At 48.0% G+C, this 22608-nt stretch overlaps 2 protein-coding genes across 9 annotated transcripts in view; one reads left to right on the plus strand and one right to left on the minus strand.

Moving 5' to 3' along the window:
- The window catches only part of Fat2 (FAT atypical cadherin 2), a 142254-nt gene that overhangs the window by 105320 nt on the left and 14326 nt on the right, over window positions 1–22608 (plus strand). For all 5 annotated transcript variants that reach the window (XM_087194932.1, XM_021240976.2, XM_004836552.4 and 2 more), the window contains 7 exons: window positions 905–1288; window positions 2269–2483; window positions 3519–3656; window positions 4189–4332; window positions 5870–6067; window positions 9403–10213; window positions 12900–13036. In XM_087194932.1, coding sequence (XP_087051058.1) covers window positions 905–1288; window positions 2269–2483; window positions 3519–3656; window positions 4189–4332; window positions 5870–6067; window positions 9403–10213; window positions 12900–13036 — 2027 coding nt within the window. The remainder of the gene's footprint in view (window positions 1–904; window positions 1289–2268; window positions 2484–3518; window positions 3657–4188; window positions 4333–5869; window positions 6068–9402; window positions 10214–12899; window positions 13037–22608) is intronic.
- Slc36a1 (solute carrier family 36 member 1) overlaps window positions 1–22608 on the minus strand; it is an 86043-nt gene that overhangs the window by 1714 nt on the left and 61721 nt on the right. The window contains exon 11 of one of the 4 annotated variants that reach the window (XM_087194936.1): window positions 1962–3226. The exons of 2 other annotated variants lie outside the window; for them this stretch is intronic. In XM_087194936.1, coding sequence (XP_087051062.1) covers window positions 3186–3226 — 41 coding nt within the window. In that variant the 3' untranslated portion in view covers window positions 1962–3185. Of the gene's footprint in view, window positions 1–1961; window positions 5120–22608 lie in introns of those variants that run through there. One more of the 4 variants, XM_087194937.1, reaches the window with a different exon arrangement.

The raw sequence follows: 22608 nt of genomic DNA on the forward strand, positions 1-22608 counted from the left end.
TCTGCAGTCCTGTAGCTCTTCTAAACCCCTAACCTACAGTGGTCCTTCTGATGCTGCAGATGGTGACTACTTGCTCCAGCCTCAGCCGCTCTTTCTGGGTGAGAGAGCCTTCGTTTCTTCAGCCACAGGATTTCAGATCCTATCCACCTTGTACGACCCATTCTCTGGCCTCACACCAGCTTACCATTAACCCTTGGTTATTCTAACACAAATATCCTACCCGAGTACTCCAAGTGTGGTCGGTGGAGCCTATGTCTCCCTTTCTCTTGAAAAATCATGGTTGCTCCATAAAAATGCATAAACACGGTAGCTGCGTGGCATATGCATTTAATGGGTATAAATTCACACTTCTTTGACATAATTATAGACTCATAGGAAATTGCAAAAACAGTATTGAGAGAGCACTTGTCACCCAGCATATTCCACAGCTGTGGTAGGTATGCCAAAACCAGGGAGTTGACCGTGGACAGTACTGCTCCCTGCCCTGGGCCTCATTCTCATCTCCCCGCGTTTTATAGGCACTCATTTGTGTCTGTATTGTCTTCGTACAGCACGGGTTTATATCGTGTGCGCGCAGTGTGTGTATGTGCACGGCTCTGTGTAATATCATCGTGTGCACAGACTTGTATAACCAACACCATCACCAAGACACAGCTGTTCTCCCGCAAGCAAGGAGCTCACTACAGGTGGCTTTGCCTTGCTCACTTGTCACATATAAACTGAGATTGGATCCTAATCCTCACTAACATTTTCAGGTGGTTTGGTAGGTTTGTAGACTGCAGCTCCATCTCCCAACATAAACCTTCCTTCTGGGGCCGCTCTTGGCCTTTCTGGGAGCCCTCGCCGCCTTCCCGTGCGGTGCGGCTGCAGCAGCGCCTGGGATCAAGCCCTTGTCCTCCCGCAGGTGCCAACGCTCAGGTGGCTTACTCTCTGGCCGATTCCGCCGGAGGCCAGTTTTCCATCGACCCCGCCACCGGCGTGATCCGGCTGGAGAAGCCCCTGCAGGCGAGGCCTGGGGCGGTGCTGGAGCTCACGGTGCGCGCCTCGGACCTGGGCGCCCCGATGCCGCTGTCCACGCTGGGCACCGTCGCGGTCTCCGTGGTGGGCCTGGAAGACTACCTGCCGGTGTTCCTCGCCGCAGAGCACGGCCTGCAGGTGCGCGAGGACGCCCCGCCCGGCGCCCAGGTGTTGTCGCTGGCCGCCCTCGCCCGCCCCGGGGCCCAGAAGACGGGCTACCGCATCGTGGGCGGGAACGAGCAGGGCCGCTTCCGCCTGGACGCCCGCACAGGTGAGCGAGGCCGGTGGGACCGGGACCCCTGCGGGGCGGGCCAGGCGCCCGGCTTCCTCCCGCTCAGCGTCTCCCCAGCCCCTCTCGCCCCTCTCGCCCCGGGAGTGTCTGTGGAGCCCTCCCCCGCCAGTCGGTGGCTTCCTGGCCTCAGCCCAGGGCAGCCTGGACAGAAATTCACCCAAGGCCGTCAGCTGCCTCCCCTACTCCCAGCTCGGCCACCCTCCCCAACCGGGGATCGAACTCAGGACCTTATGCCTGGAGGCGGGCGCGTTGCCTCTGAGCTACATCCCTGGCCCCTATTATGGAGATTTTACAGAACAGAAGTATAATGCTTCCTCAGGTTCGATCACTATGAACGTAAGTCTGGTTTGACCTTTCTTCTTCAGTCTCACACCCATCCACTGCCAACCTAAATCTCTTAAACTCTAACCTTCTCCCTCTATTCCTTCCTACCAATTATTTAATGAAATATTTTGTCAGGTATTTGGTTGAATTTTTCAGTTTGGATTGCCTGACTGCATATTTATAATATCATAAAGCACATGCCTCTAGCCTCTGTATTCCCTGAGAATAATATCTGGATCAAAAGCTATGATCAGGTTAAGTCAACAATCTTAGATCAACAGTGTTTCGTGAGTGACATTGTATGAACTGCATCATAGACAGTAACAGCTGACTGGTTTGTCTGTTTTTCAGTGCTCAGATTGACAGTGAATTCAGGCGTTGTCATCCTGATCCCTCCAGTACAGATTTTAAGGAGATAAATTTAGCATCACAGGTTCAGAGATGTTACAGAAATAAATGAGGGAAACACAGCTTTTAGGAATTAGAGTAAGAAAAATGAGAGGAGACAAAAGGGGAGGGAAAAAAGGAAGGGACATCCAAGAGGGAGACACTGGAGGAAATCCTCTCTCCTAGCCCCCTGAGCTGCCTCTCCCAGGGCTGGGCTCAGGACCCCTCTCTGCTCTTATTTCCTTCAGGGATCCTGTATGTCAACAGGAGCCTGGACTTTGAGACAAGTCCCAAGTACTTCCTGTCCATCGAGTGCAGCCGGAAGGCCTCTTCCTCCCTCAGTGACGTGACCACAGTTGTGGTCAACATCACTGATGTCAACGAGCACCGCCCCCAGTTCCCCAAGGACCTGTACAGCACGAGGGTCCTAGAGAATGCCATCGTGGGTGATGTCATCCTCACAGTAAGGATGTGCAGCTTTGCTCTTTGTGGGGCGGACTCAGTGGGTTCTTATCTCCCCCCGTTCTCAGTCATCTGTAAGCGTGGATTAATCTATCAAGTCCATCCGCTGTAGATTTGGCTCTGATTGGTAACTACTCAGCCAAAGCATCTCTTGTGACAGGATGTACCAGAGCCATTTGATAAATTTGGGTTCTGATAGACTGGCATGGGACTGGCAAGCTTTGGTAGGAGGGCAAAGAGAAAAGAGGGACTGGACTCCAGAGGTCTGCCAGAGGCTCCAAAGCCTGGGAAGAGTCCGGTCACAGTGAGACACAGAATGCCATATGTAGAGGACGCGGTGGGAGACGTCAAATAGTGCCTCTTTGCATTTGAGTATGCAGTTGCTCCCTCCTTCTTTGAAGTGAAACCAAACTCTGCATGCCATATTCACAGTTCCTGGGCCCCTCCATTCCACCTCCTGCCCTTCCCTCCGCCTACTTCCCCATGCACCCGGAACTCCAGCTGCACCTGAAGGTGCACCAATCTGCAGTGTCACTCCTCTGGGCACACACAGGAGCTCTCCTCGTCCTTCAGGGCTTCCTGAATCCAGCGCTGATTTCCCCGGGGTGGAATGGGTCAGTGTGTTCCGTGCCCTCATGAGCCTGATCAGACTTTGCCCCAAGTTAGAATCAAGCATGAGAGCCGGGGATTTAGCTCAGTGGTTTCACTGCCTGCTTCGCAAGCGCAAGGACCCGAGTTCGATCCCTGGTACCAAAAAAAAAAGAATCAAGCATGAAATCAGACATTAAGTTTCCCATAGGCATATTCGTTCTGGCCCATCCCTTTCCTCCTAGCCTCCCAGGACAGACCCTAGCACCCTGTCACTGTGAGTGAATGCACAGCATGCTGAAATCCGAGAGCCATTTCCTTGGCAAAGATGACCGCCAATGGCAGGCACTGAGGCAGGGATGTAATCTGTCCCTCCGCACTCCTGGGGCCAAGGCTGCTTTCTGGCCCCTCCTGTGCCTCCATTCACAATCAGCGTCCCCCACCACAGGTGACAGCGACTGACGAGGATGGACCCCTAAACAGCGCCATCACCTATAGCCTCGTAGGAGGGAATCAGCTTGGGCACTTCGCCGTCCACCCCGAGAAGGGGGCGCTGCAGGTGGCCAAGGCTCTGGACTGGGAACAGGTGAGTAGATGGGATCCGCACTGAGCTCCTCGGAGCAGAGATGTGGCCCTGCTGCAGGTTCTCGGATGCACTGTGGCCAGCACCCACCCCGCATGCCCAGAGCATCCCCTTTGCTCTGTGAGGCCACCTGCACTGTGAGGCCAGGGGCAGGAGAGGGACTGGCGGACTCTTACCCTTCATGGTGAGCTCAGTTCTTCCTCGCAGTTCATTCCCGAATAGCCACCCTTCACTGACCTCCCTGTGTGCTTCACGTTTTGCTAACTGCTTACCATGCATTGCATCGTCCGATCCTCCTCATGATCACAGGAAGCTGGCTCTGCCCTTACCGCACACAAGGGAAGGCCCCTAACCGACTTGGAAGTCACACCCACTGCTTTCTGACTCCAGAACCTGAGCTGTTCAGTGCCATGGGCGGGCAGTGAGAGGGCCCAGGCCGGCATCTCCACCTTTTCTTCCCGAAAACATTAGCCGTGAGTCAGGGCCAGATGCGAGGGGCCCTGTTGCTAACCTTCCTTGGGGCCTCTCGTGACAGACACCCAGCTATTCCCTGAAGCTGCGGGCCACTGACAGTGGGCAGCCCCCGCTGCATGCAGACGCAGACGTCGATGTCCAGGTGCTCGACATCAACGACAACCCACCACGGTTCTTCCAGCTCAACTACAGCACTGCCGTCCAGGTCAGTCCGAGCCTCCAAGGGCTCCTGGAGCCTGCCCGCACGCTGTTCCCTATAGTGGGAGGTGCTCCCCAGCGGTACCAGTCTCTCCAAGCAGCTGTGACTCTGCCACTGCTAACCCTGACGGCGACGCAGACAGCTGAAGGGGGCTGTGGATTATGGAATTAAAACGTGAGGGTTTGTGCTGAGCACTTCCCTGGACTCTACCCATAATAATAGCTATTCCACAGGTTTAAAGAACACAGATGCGGAAATGTGCTATAGCTGGCCTATGTCATGCTTAGGACTTAAACTCAGGTGACTTTCTAGATCTTAAGTCATCTTCGTCATAGCAATGGTTTGCAAACAGGATTGGAAGAGGGCCTTGTGCTTTTATGGGGGAATTGTCAAGGCCTTAAGTGGTTAGGGAGGCAAAGAAGTGGCTAAGAGCGAATTCTGGGTCCTAGGCGTCACCTGAGGTGTTCCACTGTCACCTGCTGTATATAGAATGAGTATGAGTTAGGATGCTTTAGATACAAATAGCAGATATCTAACTAGAAGTTTGTCAGGTAACAAGGATTTATTAAGATGGTGGAAAATTCCATCCAGAATTGGATATTTCGGTAGGAAAGCAACATGGAATTCCTTCACCTTCTCCCTCATTGCAGAATGGCTGCTGTGGGTCTCGAATCAAAAGCTTGCATAATCATCTTCAAAGGCACACAGAGGGACTTCTTTTGAAGGATCTGTTTTTTGTCAAAGAAGTCTTTCCAGAACTATCACTTGATGCTCACTCTTTCAACACCAAAACCTGGCACAAGGAATCAGATTACGTTAACTGACTTGGACTAATCACCATGCACGTCCTCATGAGAGGGGCACATCTTGCCTGAGGACATTGCCTGTATATGCCTAAACAAAAGCAGGGTTTTATAAGAATGAGGGAAATGATGCCTATCGGACACAGAGCCATCAGCTTCTGTCTTAGATTCTGTTTAAAGATAAGATTGTGAAACTTAAAAAACAGCCAGCCATTGCAGTACGATAGCACACTGAATGACTGAATTGCCACGTTACAGAACAAAGGCTGAAATGATACTTAGGCAATCATATTTTCTTGGTTAAACTCCTGTTCATTTTAAAATTTGCTCAACAATGTAGCACATCGATCTTCTAAAGAAGAGACCTCTTGTAAGTGCCTGGTTGATGTTGCAAATTACAAAATTCCCACATGTACTCCAGCTACTACTTTATAGCTATGACTCATCAGCTGTGTGACCTCGGGTGAGTCACCTCCCTGTAGAACAAAGGGTTCCCCCTTGGTCTCTAAGAACCTCCCAGTCCCAGTAAACTTTGTTTCTAAGACCCAGCACTGCCCTTGGGAGTGCCTGGTCTGGACTGAGAGGCAGCAGCTGGAAGGCAGCAGGACAGAATGAATGAATGGCACACAAGGCTGCAGTCAGAGTTAGGGGACTCATCCCAGATGAGGGGTCCAGAAAGATGCATGGAGGCGGCCTGGGGAGACTCATTTTGCTTGTCTTCCTGTTACTCTCGGTCTCAGGAGAACTCCGCCATCGGCAGTAAGGTCCTGCAGCTGATCCTGAGCGACCCCGACTCCCCGGAGAATGGCCCCCCCTACTCATTCAGAATCACTAAGGGCAACGATGGCTCCACCTTCCGAGTGACTCCAGAAGGGTGCCTGGTGACGGCCGCGGGCCTGAGAAGGAGGGCTCAGGAGGAGTACCAGCTGCAGATCGAGGTGAGAGCCGTGCCAAGCCCTGGTTTGTGGTGATGGCAGTGGGGAGGACAGACGCACTGGCCAAAGCATGTCCAGTGATTCTGTCATTAGGAAAAAGTGTGCAGAGCACTGGAGTATCGGGCTGGGCAGTGCTTCACATGCACCCTGCGTTAAATCCTCCTCATACTCCTTAAGGCGGGTACACTTGCTGCTGCACTGGACAGATGAGGAAACGGAGGCACGCAGGGGTCAAGTGACTGACTTAAAGTACTCTTAAGTGGCAGAGGTAGGTTGCTCCAAACCCAAACACTCTGACTGCAGAGCCCAAACCGAATCTTGCCCTGTGCTCTGCAGAACACCCACTCTCTGGCTCCAGCTCCTTGATGTGTCCAGAATCTCTCTCTGAGCCAAGAGTGCTAGAAGCTCTACGCCCTGGGTCTGGGTGGGCCAAGTGGCTGTGTGCCCACATGCAGGAGGCTGTGGGGTGCTGCCATGGGTTATATGGGAATTGGCCAAGAATAGTGGCCAACATGGTGCTCAAGCATTTCTCTCGGGGGGAATTCATTCCTCCAAATTTCTTTCCCAAATCTCTAGTCCAGCGGATCCTCATATTGTGTGGATTTCTGGGCTGGAATGATGTATTCATTCATTCATCCATTCAGTTGTTCAGCCTCTCGACAAGTATTTATTGAGCATCTGCCATGTGCCGGGCCCCACGCCAGCTGCTAGAAGCAGAGCCAGGGAAAAGAAGGGAGTTGCTCTCCCCATGGGCTTTAGATTCTAATTATGGACATAAACAATAAACAGGCAGCTGGTGTGATGGCACACACCTGTGATCCCAGCACTCAGGCGGCTGAGGCAGGAGAATCACCATCAAGCCCAGCCTGGAACTACATTGCAAGACCCTGTCTCAAAAAATAATAACAAATAACAAGAAACAGTTAACATCCTTAGAAATGAGGGTGCAGAAATGAAGTGATGAGAGACTCAAGGCAGGGGACACGAACACTTTCACACAGGACGTTTGAGTGGAGACCGGGAGCCAGCTATGTGAAGGGTGGGCAGCCGGGTTCCAGGCAGAGAGAAGAGCAGCAGGGGAGAGTTGGAAGGTATCGGTGCTGTGGCCGAGAAGGTCAGAAAGTAGGAAGCAACGGTGGGAATGAGGCTGGGGAGCATTCTGGGGACGTGAAGTCTCAGGCGTGGGCAACGGGACTCTGACTCTGAGAGTTGAGGGGCATTGCCTTAGTCCATCTGGGCTGCCACAGGAAGATTCCACAGACTGGGTGGGTCAGAGAGCAGACATCTATTTCTCAGAGTTCAGGAAATCTGAGGCTAAAGTGCAACTATGGTCAGGTTCTCCAGGGGGTCCTCTTACAAGCTGTGCAAGGCAGAAAGACAGCAACTGGCTCCATCCTACCTCCAAATACCATTACACTCGGAATTAGATGTCAGGAAATGAGTTTGGAAGGACACAAACATTCAGGCCATAATAGGCACTACAAATAATTGATTGATAATTGATCACAACCGGTAGAAGCCAAGAATAAGCCAGGAGGTACAGCCCTCTCGTTATAAGCCTTGGTAACACTTCCGGATTTTAATCTAAGTGCAGTGAGAAGTAGCTGAAGGGCTTCCAACAGGGAAGGGACCTCCCTGCATCTCAGGGGGCTCATTCTGGAGCTCTGCGGAGACTCGCTGACGCTGTCCCAGCAGTGCGGAGACTCTCAGGGATGGTGAAGATGGAAGAAGTGGGCTGATCTGGGACAGGTCATGTGTGTAAATAGGGAGGAGTTAATGATGGCTTGGATGTGGGACATAAAGACAGAAGAAGAATCAAGGTGACTCTCAAACTGCTGGCACCAGTAAGGAGTAGGTGGTAGTGCCCAATAGAGCCCTAGGAGGGTGTGAGGGAAGACGGGCTTATGGAGTAAATTGAGGCTCTGCTGTGCACGTCCGTGTGCACAGGGGATAATGGACTCGCAACCGGTAGAAGCGCAGGTGTCCAGTGAGTGGTGGGAATGGTAGCCGGCAGAGCAGAGGGGAAGTGTGGGCCAATGTCAACGGTCCCCAAAGCCAAAAGCACGGATGTGCCTGCCCGGGGCAAAAGAGAGAGGACAGCTTCTGACCCCTGTACTGTCAAGCCCAGGCAGAGTGCTGGGCCCCAGCAGATGCCCAGTGACTGTGACCTCAGCACTCTCTCTCAGGTTGGTCCCGTATTTCCACTCCATTCCCTGAAGAGCAGCATAGACAGGCTAGCAGGCAAAAACAGACTGAGGACATGGGCGTCCAGATTCTGCTCGGGCCTTCTCTGCTTGACCTTGCTATGACCTTGGCCAAGTTACTTGACCTCTGTGAGCCTCTGTATACATTCTGTAAAATGGGAGACTTAATGGTCCCCATCTCCTAAGAAAGACAAACTATGATAACACATTCAAAGCATTTAAGTTCCCCGCACGTGCTCTGTGCTTGGCTGCTGCCAGCTGTGTGTGAGAACGAGGAATAAAGACGTCTTCCTGAACCCTTCCAGAGCTTCCTGTCACCAACACAGACCCCACCCTGTGCCTGTCCGGGAGGCTGCCCTCCCTCCGCAGCGCGGCGGCCTCACCGCTGGCCCTGTGCCCTGTGCTCTAGCACCGGTACCCTTTCAGCTTCCTTGCATCCGCCCCCTCCTTCCGCACTCCGGGGTCTCACACGTGCCTCCCCTTGCCTGTCACTTCTCATCTCTTCAGACTGGGCCTAAATGAGCTTCCTCAGCGACCCCTTCCACCTGATCTAAGTCACATCCCTCACTTTTCTCTTCTCTGTCACAGTGCGCTGTTTATTTCCTTCCCAGCAGTTATCCACGTCTGAAACTCTCATGCTCGTTTGGTCGCTCATTTATTCTCCTTTTTTTCCCTACTCACAGCAGAGGGCCTGGCCCGTAGGAGCTACCTGAGAAATATTTGTTGACTGACTTGCAGAATAAACCCCCCACTCCTACTCTAGTCATATAATAAAGGAAGATGGAAAAAGAATCTCCTTGGGCTGGGTGGGGTGCAGTGAAAAATGTGCACTGGATTTGCTAAGAGACCTGGATGACCTTGAGGGAAGAGACAGACAAGGAAGCTAGGGGCCATTGTGTGCGTGACCGTGGTGAGGCGAGGCAACTCCCTACACACCTTCAGAAAACCTCTAGTCCATACCCATGCCTTTGTAGTTAAATTTCTCTTTCTCGAAAGCGACAACAAAGCGAGCCTGCCCTCAGGCAGGAGGGACAGGGAAGTGTGTTGCCTCAGAGAAGCCGGCCTCAGGTGGGCCCAGAGGACCAGAGTCTGGTCCCCTCCATTGGGTAATGGCAGTGTTTGTTCTGCCCACAGGTGTCAGACAGCGGCATCCCTCCCCTCTCGTCCTCCACATGGATCAGCGTCCACGTCCTGGAGCAGAGCCACTACCCACCTTCCGCTCTCCCTCTGGAGATCTTTATCACCGTCGGGGAGGAAGAGTTCCAGGGTGGCATGGTGGGTAAAATCCATGCCACGGACAGAGACCCCCAGGACACCCTGACCTACAGCCTGGCAGGAGAGGCCTCCCTGGGCAGGAGCTTCTCAGTAGGTGCAGCCGATGGCAAGATTATCGCCACCCCGGGGCTGCCCCGTGGCCGCTATCTGTTCAATGTCACTGTCAGTGATGGGACCTTCTCGACCACCGCGGGCGTCCACGTGCATGTGTGGCATGTGGGGCAGGAGGCCCTGCAGCAGGCCCTGTGGATGGGCTTCTACCAGCTCACGCCAGAGGAGCTGGTGAGCGACCACTGGCGGAACCTGCAGCGGTTCCTTAGCAACAAGCTGAATGTCAGGCGGGCCAACATCCACCTGGCCAGCCTTCAGCCCTCGGAGGCCGTGGCTGGGGTGGACGTGCTCTTCGTCTTTGAGGGGCATTCCGGAACCTTCTATAACCTCCAGGAGCTGGCATCCGTCCTCACTCACTCAGCCAAGGAGATAGAACACTCGGTGGGAATTCAGATGAGATCAGCCGTGCCTGTGGTGCCCTGCCAGGGACCAAGCTGCCAGGCTCAGCCCTGCCAAGAGACAGTGCACCTGGACCCCAAGGTTGGGCCCACGTACAGCACAGCTAGGCTCAGCATCCTCACGCCGAGGCACCGCCTGGAGAGGAACTGCGTCTGCAATGGTGAGGAACGGGCCTCCCTGCCGGGCTCCTCTGCCTCACCCAGAAAGCCCTCCGAGGCTTGGGGGGGGGAGTCCGTGGGAAGTTTTAATAAGGCCGAAAGCCACAGACCGCCATGGCCTCACCAAATCTAGTCATAAATGATAAGCCAGTTTCTGCCACTTTGCTAAAGTCTGAAAATAACAGTAAGAATACAATGGGCACTTTAACATTACAGCAGAGAGCATAGACAGGTGTCAAACTGCCTAGGTTCGAATCTCAGCTCTACCACCTACAGGCTGGGTGATTTAGGAGGGTTACTTCACCTTTCTGTGTCTTTGGGCTGGCTGCTGTAGGGATTAAATAGTATGAAATACAGGGTGCTTGCTGGTAAGAGTCCCTGACATGTAAGAACGTGCTCCATAAACACAAGTACCTAATACTACTACTGTTATTACCATAGCCTGCTAGGTGTCAGCTCAAAATGTAGACTCAGTGTAGGTTCCAACCCTAGCTTCTGTCATTTATTAGATTGGGTGGGTTAGCAAAATCCTCCTTGCTCCAGTTTCTAACCTATGAAGCAGAGAAAATAACACCACCTGCCTCCTGGAGTGGGCTTGGGGAGCTGGCCCAGCAGGGCCAGGACGGATGGTGGCCAGGATAGATGGTGGCCAGGATAGATGGTGGCTACCACTCACAGGAAAGCAGTGGATGCTGCCTGTGCCAGGCTCTGTGTAGAAGCCACCTACCCCAAGCCAGGTCCTCACTCCATCTGCAGTTGAAAGTGAAATTTGGGAGCTTTTTACTTGGCCTGGCACTGTACAGCCTTTAATGAGGCCAGGTTATTTGAGTGCTTGTTATGTTCTCCTCTAAGCTGAAGCTCTTCACTGAGCTCTTTAAGAACTTGGTTTTCTGACTGACACTCACCCACCACCCTTGGTATTAAGATGAATGCTCTAGAGCAGCTGTCACTCGCAAAAGCAGTGACATCGCTCTCAGCTCACCATCGCCCTCTACTGGCCCAGCCTATCCTTTACCGATCCACCCTCTTTGCATCCTGGAAATCCTTTCCCAGATTTTCGGCCATTCTCCAAGGGCCAGTGGCCTTAGGCTGGGAGGGCTAAATTGCAGCAACAAAGAGATCTCTTCTGTATCTCTGGCCCTGTGGCCTGCTTCAGGGAAAAGCTCAAGGTCTCTCTCGACCACGTGCAGCAGACAGCAGAGATTCTAGAGTTCCACACTGCAAATCCACCTGGTTTTTAAAGATGCCTGCTCAAGGCTACAGCCTCCACATTCTTTTTTCTTTTTTTTTTTTAAGATCTTGGGTGAGTCCTGCAACTGGTGTTTAATTTTAAGCATGTGATCCAAGGGCAGCACCTTGATAATTCCTAGACAGGCTCACTGACCAGCAGAATCATTTGGGGAGAGGGTTAACATATTTTTTAATGAAATGAAATGTGACACTCAAAAAACTCAAGCCATGTGTCATAAGTGTAAACCTCAGTCGTTTTCATAAACAGGATAGACCTGTGTAACCAGCACCCAGATCTGAATCAGTATGACCCACATCTCCAAAGCCTCCCTTGGGCTCCCTTCCAGGCACACACATGATAGGGTGATTTTTAACACCCAGATTTCTAGGCACCGCCCGGAACCACTGCATCAGAGCCTGTCCAGGCAGAGCCCAGGCTTCTGTATTATAAACAGCTCCCTAGATGTCCTGCTCATCTTCAGCATCCCACGCAGTGAAGCCTTATTGGGCTGGAATGGCCAATGTCAGAGGTTTAGGCTTCCGGTGTGGTAGAACCTTTGGATGTTGGACCCCTGCAGCCTCAGGCTGTTCTTCCTTCTCTTCTTTTTGGCCTTCATTCCCTCTCTCCAACAGTTCCTCTTCCCCAGATATCTGGAGCCTGTGCCATTCATCCTTTCCCCCCGGCAAAAGGCAGGCTCATTTATACCGGGTTTTTAGGGATTTAATGGCTGAACTCACTTCCAGAGGGCAGCGTTTAAGCTAAGACAGTATTTTTCAAAGGGAGTTCTTCAGAATGCTCTTCCTCAGGGTATCTGCATGAGACTGTCCCAGGGTCAAATACACTTGAAAAACTCCAGGGGAGGTGAATGCTTAGACCCTTTGCGATGCAACTGTGTTTTAGTAGTTGCTCCAAGGGGGTGGAGGACGCAGTACTTTACAGAAGGCAGGGGCCACAGTGTGTCACTAGCCCCCTTGTTGGTCATGGGGTATCCCGGAACTCGGGGTGGCATTTCATTTGGGAAGGGCTTACCAAATGATTACAGTCCTACTGATACAAGCACAAGGCAAAAACCCGGTGCTCTGGAAATCACGCGCATGTGCAGAATCCTCTGCAGTTCTGTCTCCTCCAAGGAACGTCAGAAATACTGTAACGTGGAGACTGTGTGCTAAAAATTTTGATATCCGCACATGCAGTTGGTTCTGTTTGTGGCTTGACTCTTGCTTTCTTCTGATTTGGGCTCAGGAGTCCTGACCCTTAAGCTAGGCCCAAAGGCAGTGGTCCCTGGGGCTAAGGAAGGCGTGAGAGGGATGGATGGCCCTGTTTAGCTGTCCAGCCCTGGACAAGACTCTCCTTTCTGTGTAAAATGCGAACCAGCCAAGGCTGAATGAGGCAACGTCAGGCCACAGGCTCTGTGGGACCACCGCACACAGTGCTGACACCTCTGGTGGCTTTTGCAGATACTGCCACAAGGTTCTCGGGTCAGAGCTACGTGCAGTACAGACCCATAGCGGGGCAGCACTGGCACATCCATTTCTACCTGAAAACTCTCCAGCCGCACGCCGTGCTCCTGTTCACCAACGAGATTTCCCTGAAGGTAAGGCGCTCCAGCCTGGGAGATGGCACGGGGGCACCCCAGCCCGGGGACATGAGGATGGCATGATGATGTCCAAGAAGCCAATTCCTGGCAAAGAAATCCCTGCATCATTGTCAGGGGTGGCAGGGCTGCTACGAGGCCCAGACATGGGGCCGTCCGGTCCAGGAGTACCACAGTCCACTTACAACCCAGGGTGAGGCTGTGGCTCTGTGGGGTAAGAGCTCCAGAACATAGAAAGAGATGGGCAGGTCCACACAGCCTTGGTGCTATGCCTGCCTTTGTTGAGTAGTAGGCATTGGCCAGTGTTCTCCAAGGGCCGGGGGGCTGGTGCTGCTAGGAATGCTCAAGGTGACCAAACCAGTATAAAGTCACAGGGAGGAAAAGTTTATTTCCTTTCCATAGTCTTTCAGTGCTGTGATTACATCCCATGGGAGGTCTCAGCTTGCCTGCCTGATTTTAATACTTCTGTCCCATGTGCCAGTCTCCCATTTTTACAGAGAAAGCTGACTGGCAGGTGATGAGATGTTAATCCACTCAACACATTTACTGGGCATCTATACTGCGTGACAGGCGCTGTTCTAGGTGCTCGAGCCTCATCTGTCTGTGATAGAGCTTTCATTCTATGGGAGGAAGACTGACAATGAACGTACCCATAATAAATGAAGAAATTTTAGAATAGTTTGTGCTAAATCCTACAGGCAAAGGAGGGGGAGAAAAGGGTAAGAGGGGTCGGGGTGAGGGGCTCTGCAACTTTGGTGGTAGTGTGAAGAGAGTGAAGGGGTGGCTCTGTGGACATCTGTGAGGATCAGACAGAAGAGCAAGGCACAGGCCTTTGGGCGGGATAATCTTTAGCATGCTTAAGCAATGGCATAGAGTTCTCCGTGGTGCCAGAGAAGGGAGCCAGGGGGAGGAGCCGTAGGATTTGAGGTCAGACATGTTATGGCATAAAGGTCTTGTAGGCTATGTAAGGACTATGGATTTTATAATGAGCACAACGGAGGGTATAGCAGCAAATCAAATAATCTGACGTATGGTAAAGGGATTGATTCGGTCACTTTCATCAGGCTGGGATAAAATATCTGCAACTCAGGAGGAGAGGTTTATCTTGGCTCACCGCTTCCAGAAGTTTTAGGCCTTGCATGGTCAGCTGGTTCCTACACAGGGTGGCAGACACACCCGGTCACACCCCAGACCCCACCTCCTACAGCAAGTCAGCTATGAACCCAGTGATCCCATCACCTTCCAAAAGCCCCACCTACAGGGACACGAGGCTCTTGGGGGACATAGCGACTCCAACCCTAACAGGGGTCATTATGGCTACTGTGTTGAAGAGACCTTAGAGGAGAAAATATGGAAGCACAGAGAGACCCAGTCAGAAGGCTGTGGCAGGGATCTGGGCGAGACAGCCTGGCAGTGGAGACCAGGGGGATGGCAGAGGAACTGGAGAAGGGTCAGGTTCTGGAAAAGATTTCGCAGGTAAAGTCGACAGCATTTCTCCGTGGATTGAAGGAAGGGTAGGAGAGAACATGAGGAGTGAAACTGTGGCTTGAGCAATGCGAAGGACAGAGTTGCTTCCAACACAGCAGGGGAAGGAAATGGCGGACACAGGTTTCAGGGCAGCGCAGAGATCAAGTTCAATACAACTTATTTATGTTTCAAAGATTAGAGAATGAAGAAATAAAACAAAGAAATAGGAAGGAGCAAGGCGCATGAGTAGAACCTGGCCTCCCGGAGGTGAGGGGACCTCTGGGTCTGAGGAGAGCGACCTGAGCCTCTGGAAGAGGCTCACTTGAGACTCCCGGCCGGAAGGCGAGACTGAGAGTGTTTTTCCTCCAGCCATGCTCAGTTCCGTGTCTGTAGAACAAGGAAGAGTTGGGTTTGCCAGGGTTAAACAAGTGAGTTCTGTGAAGTAAAGAAGCGTCAGGAAGTCAAGAGTAAAAGCATGCGTGTAATGATTATGGTTCTTGAGCTGGATAAGGAGAGAAGCAAGGCCATAACCGAGGGGAGAGATGAGAGATGAACAGATTTGTGTTCCCAGGTGACGTAATTGCAAGGTTTTGAGTTGCATTTATTTCTGTTATTCCCTTTTCTTAATGGAACATGATAATATTGTTTCCTTTTTCTTTTCTTTTTTTGGTACCGGGGATTGAACTCAGGACCTTGTGAAATAGGCGGCGGAACCACTGAGTTAAATCTCCAGCCCTGTTTCCCTTTTTAATATGAAGGTATCGTTAGTGTCCAACCAGACAGAAATAGAAAAGGTGATGGGTAAGTGGGTCACTTCTAGGAAACAGTGGGTTAGTCCTTCAAATTTTACCCAGAGGAAACTGCCTAGCCCAACGTGAACAGAAAAACATTGGGCCATTGGGATGCCTACTTCTTGGGAGTGGACAAAAATGTTCTAAGCCAGAGTTCTCTAACTTTTTTTTTCCTTAGACTCTTTTATTGGTGCATTTTAGGTATACAATATGTTTACATTTCTCACTGGGTGCTTGCACCTGTACATGATGGATCTTGGTTCTTATTTTTTTTCCCCATTCCCTGTGCTCCCTTCCCTATTTACATAGACTTCATTTCCATTTTTTCTTTTCTCATCATTTTTCCTTTCCCTTCTTTCCTTTCCCCTTCCCCTCCCACCACCCCTCCCCCTTTGGACCTTTGCTTCCTATTTCAAATTATCAATTATTCATTTTAGTCCTTATTTACACTTTCAGTTTCTCACACTAGAGAAATTATTCAGTATCTACACGTGTGTCCCATTTATTTCACTTAAGAGTATGGCCTCAATGTGCATCCACTTAGCTATAAATGTCTTTAGTTTCTCATTCTTTATGGCTGACTAGTACTCCATTTTATAGAAAAAAAATACTACATCTTCTTTATCCAGTCTCCAGTTGATGGGCATTTGGGCTGCTTCCAAGCTTTAGCTATTACAAACTGTGCCACTATGAACATGGGTACACATATATCACTGTGGTATGATTCTTTTAATTCTTTTGGGAAGATCCCCAGCAGGGGAATAGCTGGGTCAAATGGGACCTCCAGCCCTAGTTCTTTGAGGAATCTCCATACTGACTTCCACAGTGGTTGCACCAGTCTACACTCCCACCAACAATGGAGAAGGGTTCCTTTCTCCCCACACCCCCGTCAGCATTGGTTATTGGTTGATTTCTTGATAGCAGCCATTCTTTCTGGGGTGAGGTGGAATCTCAGTGTTGTTTTTATCTGCATTTCTCAAATGACCAGTGATGTTGAAGTTTTTCATATATTTATTTGCTGCTTTTACTTCTTTGTCTGAGAAATGTCTTCATTTCAGATGCCCATTTTTGAATTGGGTCTTTGAATTTGGGGGGGGTCTGATTTTTTTCAGTTCGTTATATATTCTAGATAGTAGACCTTTGTCTGAGTTACAGCTGCTAAAAATTTTTCCCACATTGTAGGTTGTCTTTTATCTCTGTTGGTGGTTTCTCTTGCAGTGCGGAAGCTTTTTAATAAGATGAGATCCCAGTTGTTGATTCTTTGTGCTAGTTCCTGTGCTACTGAGGTTTTGTTCATAGTCTTTTCCTAGGCCAATGTCTTCAAGAGTTCTACCTAACTTATCTTCCAGCAAGTTTATTGTTTCTGTCTTAATATTTAGATCTTTAATCCACTTTGATCTTAGTTTGCTGCATGTGATAAGTATGGGTCTAGTTTTAATCTTTGGCAGGTTGAAATCCAGTTTTTCTAACACCATTTATTAAATAGGCTATCTTTCCTCCAATGAGGGTGGTTGGCTCCTTTGTCAAAGATGAGGTGGCTGAGTATGTCTGGAGTTGTTTCTGCATCTTCTAAATCTATTCCACTGATCCTCGGGTCTGTTTCTTTGCCAGTACCATGGTGTTTTTATCACAGTAGCTTTGTAGTATACTTTCAAGTTGGGGATTGTGATACCACCAGCCATGTCTCTGTTGCCTAGAATTCCTTTTGCTATTCTAGGTCTCTTCTTGTTCCAAATGAATTTTTGGATTGTTTTCTCTAGTTTTGTGAAGTATATTGTTGGAATTTCAATCAGCATTGCATTAAATCTATATAGTAGTTTTGGAAGTATGGCCATTTTCACTATATTGGTTCTTCCTACCCAGGAACAAGGGATGTCTTTCCATTTTCTTTTATCCTCCTTGATCTCCTTTTTCAGAGTGATGTAGTTTTCAGTGTAGAGGTCTTTTGCTTCCTCTGATAGATTTATTCCTAGATATTTCATTTTTGGGGATGCTATTGTATCACTTTTTTTTTTTTTTTTTAGTTCCAGAGATCAAACTCAGGACCTTGCACTTGCAAGGCAGGCAGTGAAACCACTGAACTAAATCCCCAGCCCCTTTTGGATGCTATTGTAAAAGGAATTGTTTCCCGAATTTCTCTCTCAGTGAATTTGCTATTTGTGTATAAGAAGGCTATTGTATTTTGAGTGTTGACCTTATATCCAGCTATTCTACTGAATCTGTCAATTAAGTCTAGAAGTCTTTTGGATGAGTTTTTTGGGTCTTCTATGTAAAGTATCAGATCATCAGCAAATAATGACAGTTTAACTTCTTCCTTTCCTATCTTTATTCCTTTTATTTCTTTCTCTTTTTTAATTTCTGTGGCTAATGTTTCCAGGAATATATTGAACAGGAGTGGCCATTCTTGTCTTGTTCCTGATTTTAACGTGAAAGCTTTCAGTTTTTGACCATTTAGTATGATATTGGCTATGGGTTTTTCATAGATAGCCTTAATCAGGTTGAGATAAAGACCTTCTATTCCAATTTTCTGTAGGGTTTTTATCATGAATGGGTGCTGGATTTTATCAAATGCCTTTTCTGCGTCTATTGAGATGATCATATGGTTTTTGTCCTTGACTCTGTTAATATGGTGTATTGCATTTATTGATTTACAAATGTTGAACCATCCTTGCATCCCTGGGATAAATCTGACTCGGTTAGGCTGTATGATCTTCTTGATGACACTCTGTATTCTGTTTGCCAGTATCTTCTTGAGGATTTTTGCATCTATGTTCATTAGGGAGATTGGCCTGTAGTTCTCTTTTTGGGTTGGGTCTTTCCCCGGTTTTGAAATCAAACTAACACTTGCTTCCAGGAATGAATTTGGAAGCTTTGCTTCCCTTTCAATTTCCTTGATGAGTTTAAAGAGTAATGGCAATAGTTCTTCTTTAAATGTCTTGTAGAATTCAGCAGTGAAGACATCAGGACCTGGGGTTTTCTTTGTTGATGAATTTTTTATTACATTTTCAATTTCACTCATTGTAATTGGTGTTTAGAATTTCTATATCTTCTTCATTCAACTTTGGTAATTCATATGTATCTAGGAATCTGTCCATTTCTGTGTTTTCCATTTTATTAAAGTACAGGTTCTTGAAGTAGGTATTGATGATCCTCTGGATTTCTGCTGGGTCTGTTGTGACTTCACCTTTTTCATCCTTAATTGCATGGATTTGAGCCTTTTATTTCCTTTTTTGATAAGGTTGACTAAAGGTTTATCAGTTTTATTATTTCAAAAAAACAACTCTTTGATTCATTAATTTTTTAAATCGTTCCCTTAGTCTCCATTGCATTGATTTCTGCTCTGATCTTTATAATTTTCTCTCTTGTACAAGCTTTGGGTTTGTTATGCTCTTCTTTTCTAGGAGCTTGAGGTTCTGCATTAAGTTATTTATCTGAGTTCTCTCTGTTTTCCTAATATGGGCATTCACTGCTATGAATTTCCCGCATAGAACTTCTTTGTGTCCCATACATTCCTTTATGTTGTACTGGCATTATCATTTACTTGTAGAAACTGTCTAATTTCTTCTTTAATTTCCTCTGTGACCCATTGGTTGTTCAGGAGGGTGTTATTCAGTTTCCATGTGTTTGTGGGAGTTTCGCGGTTCCTTAAATTATTGATCTCCAATTTTATTGCACTATGGTCTGATAATATACAGGGGGTAACTTCAATTCTTTTACATTTACTTAGACATGTCCTATGAACTAGCATGTGGTCTATTTTGGAGAATGACCTGTGTGCAGCCGAAAAGAATGTGTATTCTGATTTTGTGGGGTGGAACACTCTGTAAACATCTATTAAGTCCATTTGTTCAATAGCTTGGTTCAGTTCTAGAATTTCATTAATTTTTTGTCTAAATGTGAAAATGGGATATTGAGATTCCCCCACTACAACTGTATTAGTGCTTAGTTGGTTTTTCATGTCCATTAATATTTGTTTTGTATAGTTGGGGGCATTCGTATTTGGTGCATATATATTTAGGATTGTCATCTCTTCCTCTTGGATTGTTCCCTTCACAAGGATGTAGTGACCATCTTTGTCTCTCTCAGTTTTGGTTTGAAATCTACTTTGTCTGCAAATAAGATTGCTACTCCCTGCTTTTCTTCTGGGTTCCTGTTGCATGGAGAACTGTTTTCCATCCTTTTACTTATGAATTTCTTTTTGTTAGGTGTGTTTCTTGTATACAGCATATTGCTGGATTTTGCTTCTTAATTCATTCTGTCAGTCTATTTCTTTTGATTGGTGAATTGAGGCCATTGATAGTTACAATTGATATTGACTCATCCTTGTCATGTTTTAGTGTTGTTAGCTCTTTTCTCCCCCCCCCCCCGCCCCCTTTCCCTTTAGTATCTTACCTTGCCTGGTGGCTTCCCTCTGTTGGGCCTCATGGAGTTGTGACCTTCCTTGTATTTTTCTAGGATATTGTTTAGAATTGTCTGGAGTGCTGGTTTGGTGTTCATGAAATTTCTCAGGTGTTCTTTGTCGTGGAAGTATCTAATTTCCCCATCAATTTTGAAAGATAATTTTGCAGGATACAACAGTCTAGGTTAGAAGTTACTTTCTTTTAGGGCTTGAAATACTTCACTTCAGGCTCTCCTTGATTTGAGGGTTTGTGTCGAGAAGTCTGCCATGATTCTGATGGGCTTTCCTTCTCCACCTCTGTCTGGGAAGTTTTCTACTATTCTGTGAACGGGTTTTTTATGTCAATTGTACTTTCTCCTGTTTTTTTGTGGACTCCTATCAGTCTTATGTTATTCCTCTTTGCATCATCTAGCAGCTGCTGGATTGATTTCTCATAGTCCCTATTTTTTTTTCCCCTTACTATTTTTAAGAAATCTCTGTTTTCATGGTCCTTAACCACAATCCTATCTTGTATTTTTGATATTCTTCTATACCTATATCTGATATTCTCTCCTCACATTCCCTTAATCTGATGTGCATACTTTCAATGGAGTTTTTAATCATGGATTCCATTTCTTATGTTGGGCCATCATGGTTTCCATTTCTTTCTTATGCTGGGCATTCATGGCTTCCAGCATATTTCTGAGCTCATATTTTTTTTTTATCTGTTTGTGTTCTAGAGCCTCTAATCATGTCTTTCACTCTGCTCACCATCTCTGTAGTTATCTGGGAGATTATTTCTGCTTTGAATTTTTCTAGAGCCTCATTCATCTGTTTTGTTACTTCCTGAGGTATCAGTTCAGGGTGTCCAGGTGGTTGATTATCAGACTTTTCCACCTTGTTTCCCCTAGAATTTGCCTTTTGTGGGGTGGAAGTCTGAGTCTGTACCTTGCTTAAATGTCTTCTCATTTTTGTTTTTGGTACTGTCCTTGGTTTAGTTCCTGGGTTGATACTTTGAAGTTGCTTATTGTATTTTTGTTGCTTGTAATTAGAACCCTTATGGAATGATTGCTTCTCAGAGGTGTCTTCCAGATACAGCTGGTCTTTAGGTTTTGAGTCTCTAATGACTCTGAGCCTGTCTCATTTTCATTATACCAGGAAGGATAACCCGATTAGCTCAATCACAACACCTTAGCCCAGTTGATACAATCAGCAACACCATAGCATCAAGTACCTCTTAGAAAATGACAATTTGTGGTAGTTATTAATCTATCACCTTTAACTGTGTGAATTAAATCAAAATCGTGGACCAACCCAACATATGTTTATAGTGAATAAACTCTTCAATATAGCAACTTTACCCTTCGGGATGGGGCGTTACAAGGAGTTGGGGAGGGAGGGATAGGTAGATAGAAGGATAGGGGAAGGTTAGCAGTGAGGCCACAGGACACAGGTGAGAGAAGGAAAGAGAAGAAAAGAAAAATAAAGAAGAAATATGAATTGGGGCCAGAACAGGAACACAGAGGGAGCTGAAGAACAATGTGGGACAGCAAGGGAGCAAAGGAGAGAGAGAAAGAAAAGAGAGAAAAGAAAGAAAAAAAGAGCAAAAAAAAATAGTGGTAATTTTGAAAATAACAAATCAAAGATAAAAATGAAGGGCCTGCAAGCACAAGGACCCAAGTTCAATCCCTGGTACCAAAAAAAAAAAAAAAAAAATGAAGGGCCTCCTTCAGGGTATGTCTCTGCTGTCACAATAGACAATGTGAGCAGCAGTGTGCAGATATAAGTCAATGAGTCTCAGCAAGCCAGTCACAGACCTGTGAGATTCAGGCAGATTTCTGGCTACAAGTCCCAAGTTGAGCTCCCTGTCCTCCTGCAGGGTTGAACTCTGCAAGGCTCTACTGCAGGTCCAGCTACTCTTCCCCTGAAGATAGTCCAGGTTCCGATGGGAGGTGATGATCCCTCCAACTTACCAAGTACGGTAGTCTGGTGTGCCTTTATTGCAGACTCCCTTCACTTTTCCAGTGGGCTTCAGTTTTCATCAGGGAGCCTGAGAGAGGCCCTCTCTCTGTTGTTCACATCTGCAGCTCAGGACTATGGCCTTTATGTCCCCCTCTGCCTCTGTAGTGTGAAACCAGGTAGCTGCACAGCTGGCGGGGGGGGGGGGCTGTTGTTTATGCTGGCAGCTGGTGGGCATGCCCGGGTGTCCTCACCAGCTCCTGGTCGCAAGTGGGCATGGCGAGCCGGACAGAGTAGGGCTGCAGTCAGCCCAGGACCGCTCTGCCCGCACGGCTATGCTGGCCCTCTAACTTTTTAATTCCAAGACTTTCTACATTCTAAAATTGCTGAGGATCTCAAGGAAGTTATGCTTATATGGGTTGTAACTGTCAACATTTTTAGTATCTTTATTTATTGCTTACCTCCTTTAATATAAATGCCACATTTCTATGCAAAATAATTACATCCATCTGGAAAACTGCACTGTACACTTGTGAGAAAATGAGGGCAAAGCAGGCAGATGATGTCTTAGGGTTATGATGGAAACAGTTTTCCTCCCTGACGCCTCTGAAAGGTCTTGTAGCCCCACTTTGAGAGCTCATAAATGACTGAATAAATAAGTGGGAGAGGGAGGGAGCTGTTCTGAACCCCTGAATGCCAACGTTTCCAAGTGTGGAACATAGGATGGGCCATGAAGAATCCAAACTATAGGGCCGGGGATTTAGCTCAGTGGTTCTGCTGCCTGCCCCACAAGCACAAGGACCTGAGTTCGATTTCAATCCCTGGTACCAAAAAAAAAAAAAAGAATCCAAACTACAGGCTCACACTTAGTAAGCCATCTCTGTGCCTCAGTTTCCTCATCTGTGAAATGGAGATGATTCCCTCATTCCATCCCATTCAATGTGTGAAGCCAAACGAGACCGAAGGTTTTTATGTTC

This window comes from Heterocephalus glaber, unplaced genomic scaffold (assembly GCF_053883595.1).
Source record: "Heterocephalus glaber isolate CG9 unplaced genomic scaffold, H.glaber_assembly_v1.0 deba00001606, whole genome shotgun sequence".
Lineage (NCBI taxonomy): Eukaryota > Metazoa > Chordata > Mammalia > Rodentia > Bathyergidae > Heterocephalus > Heterocephalus glaber.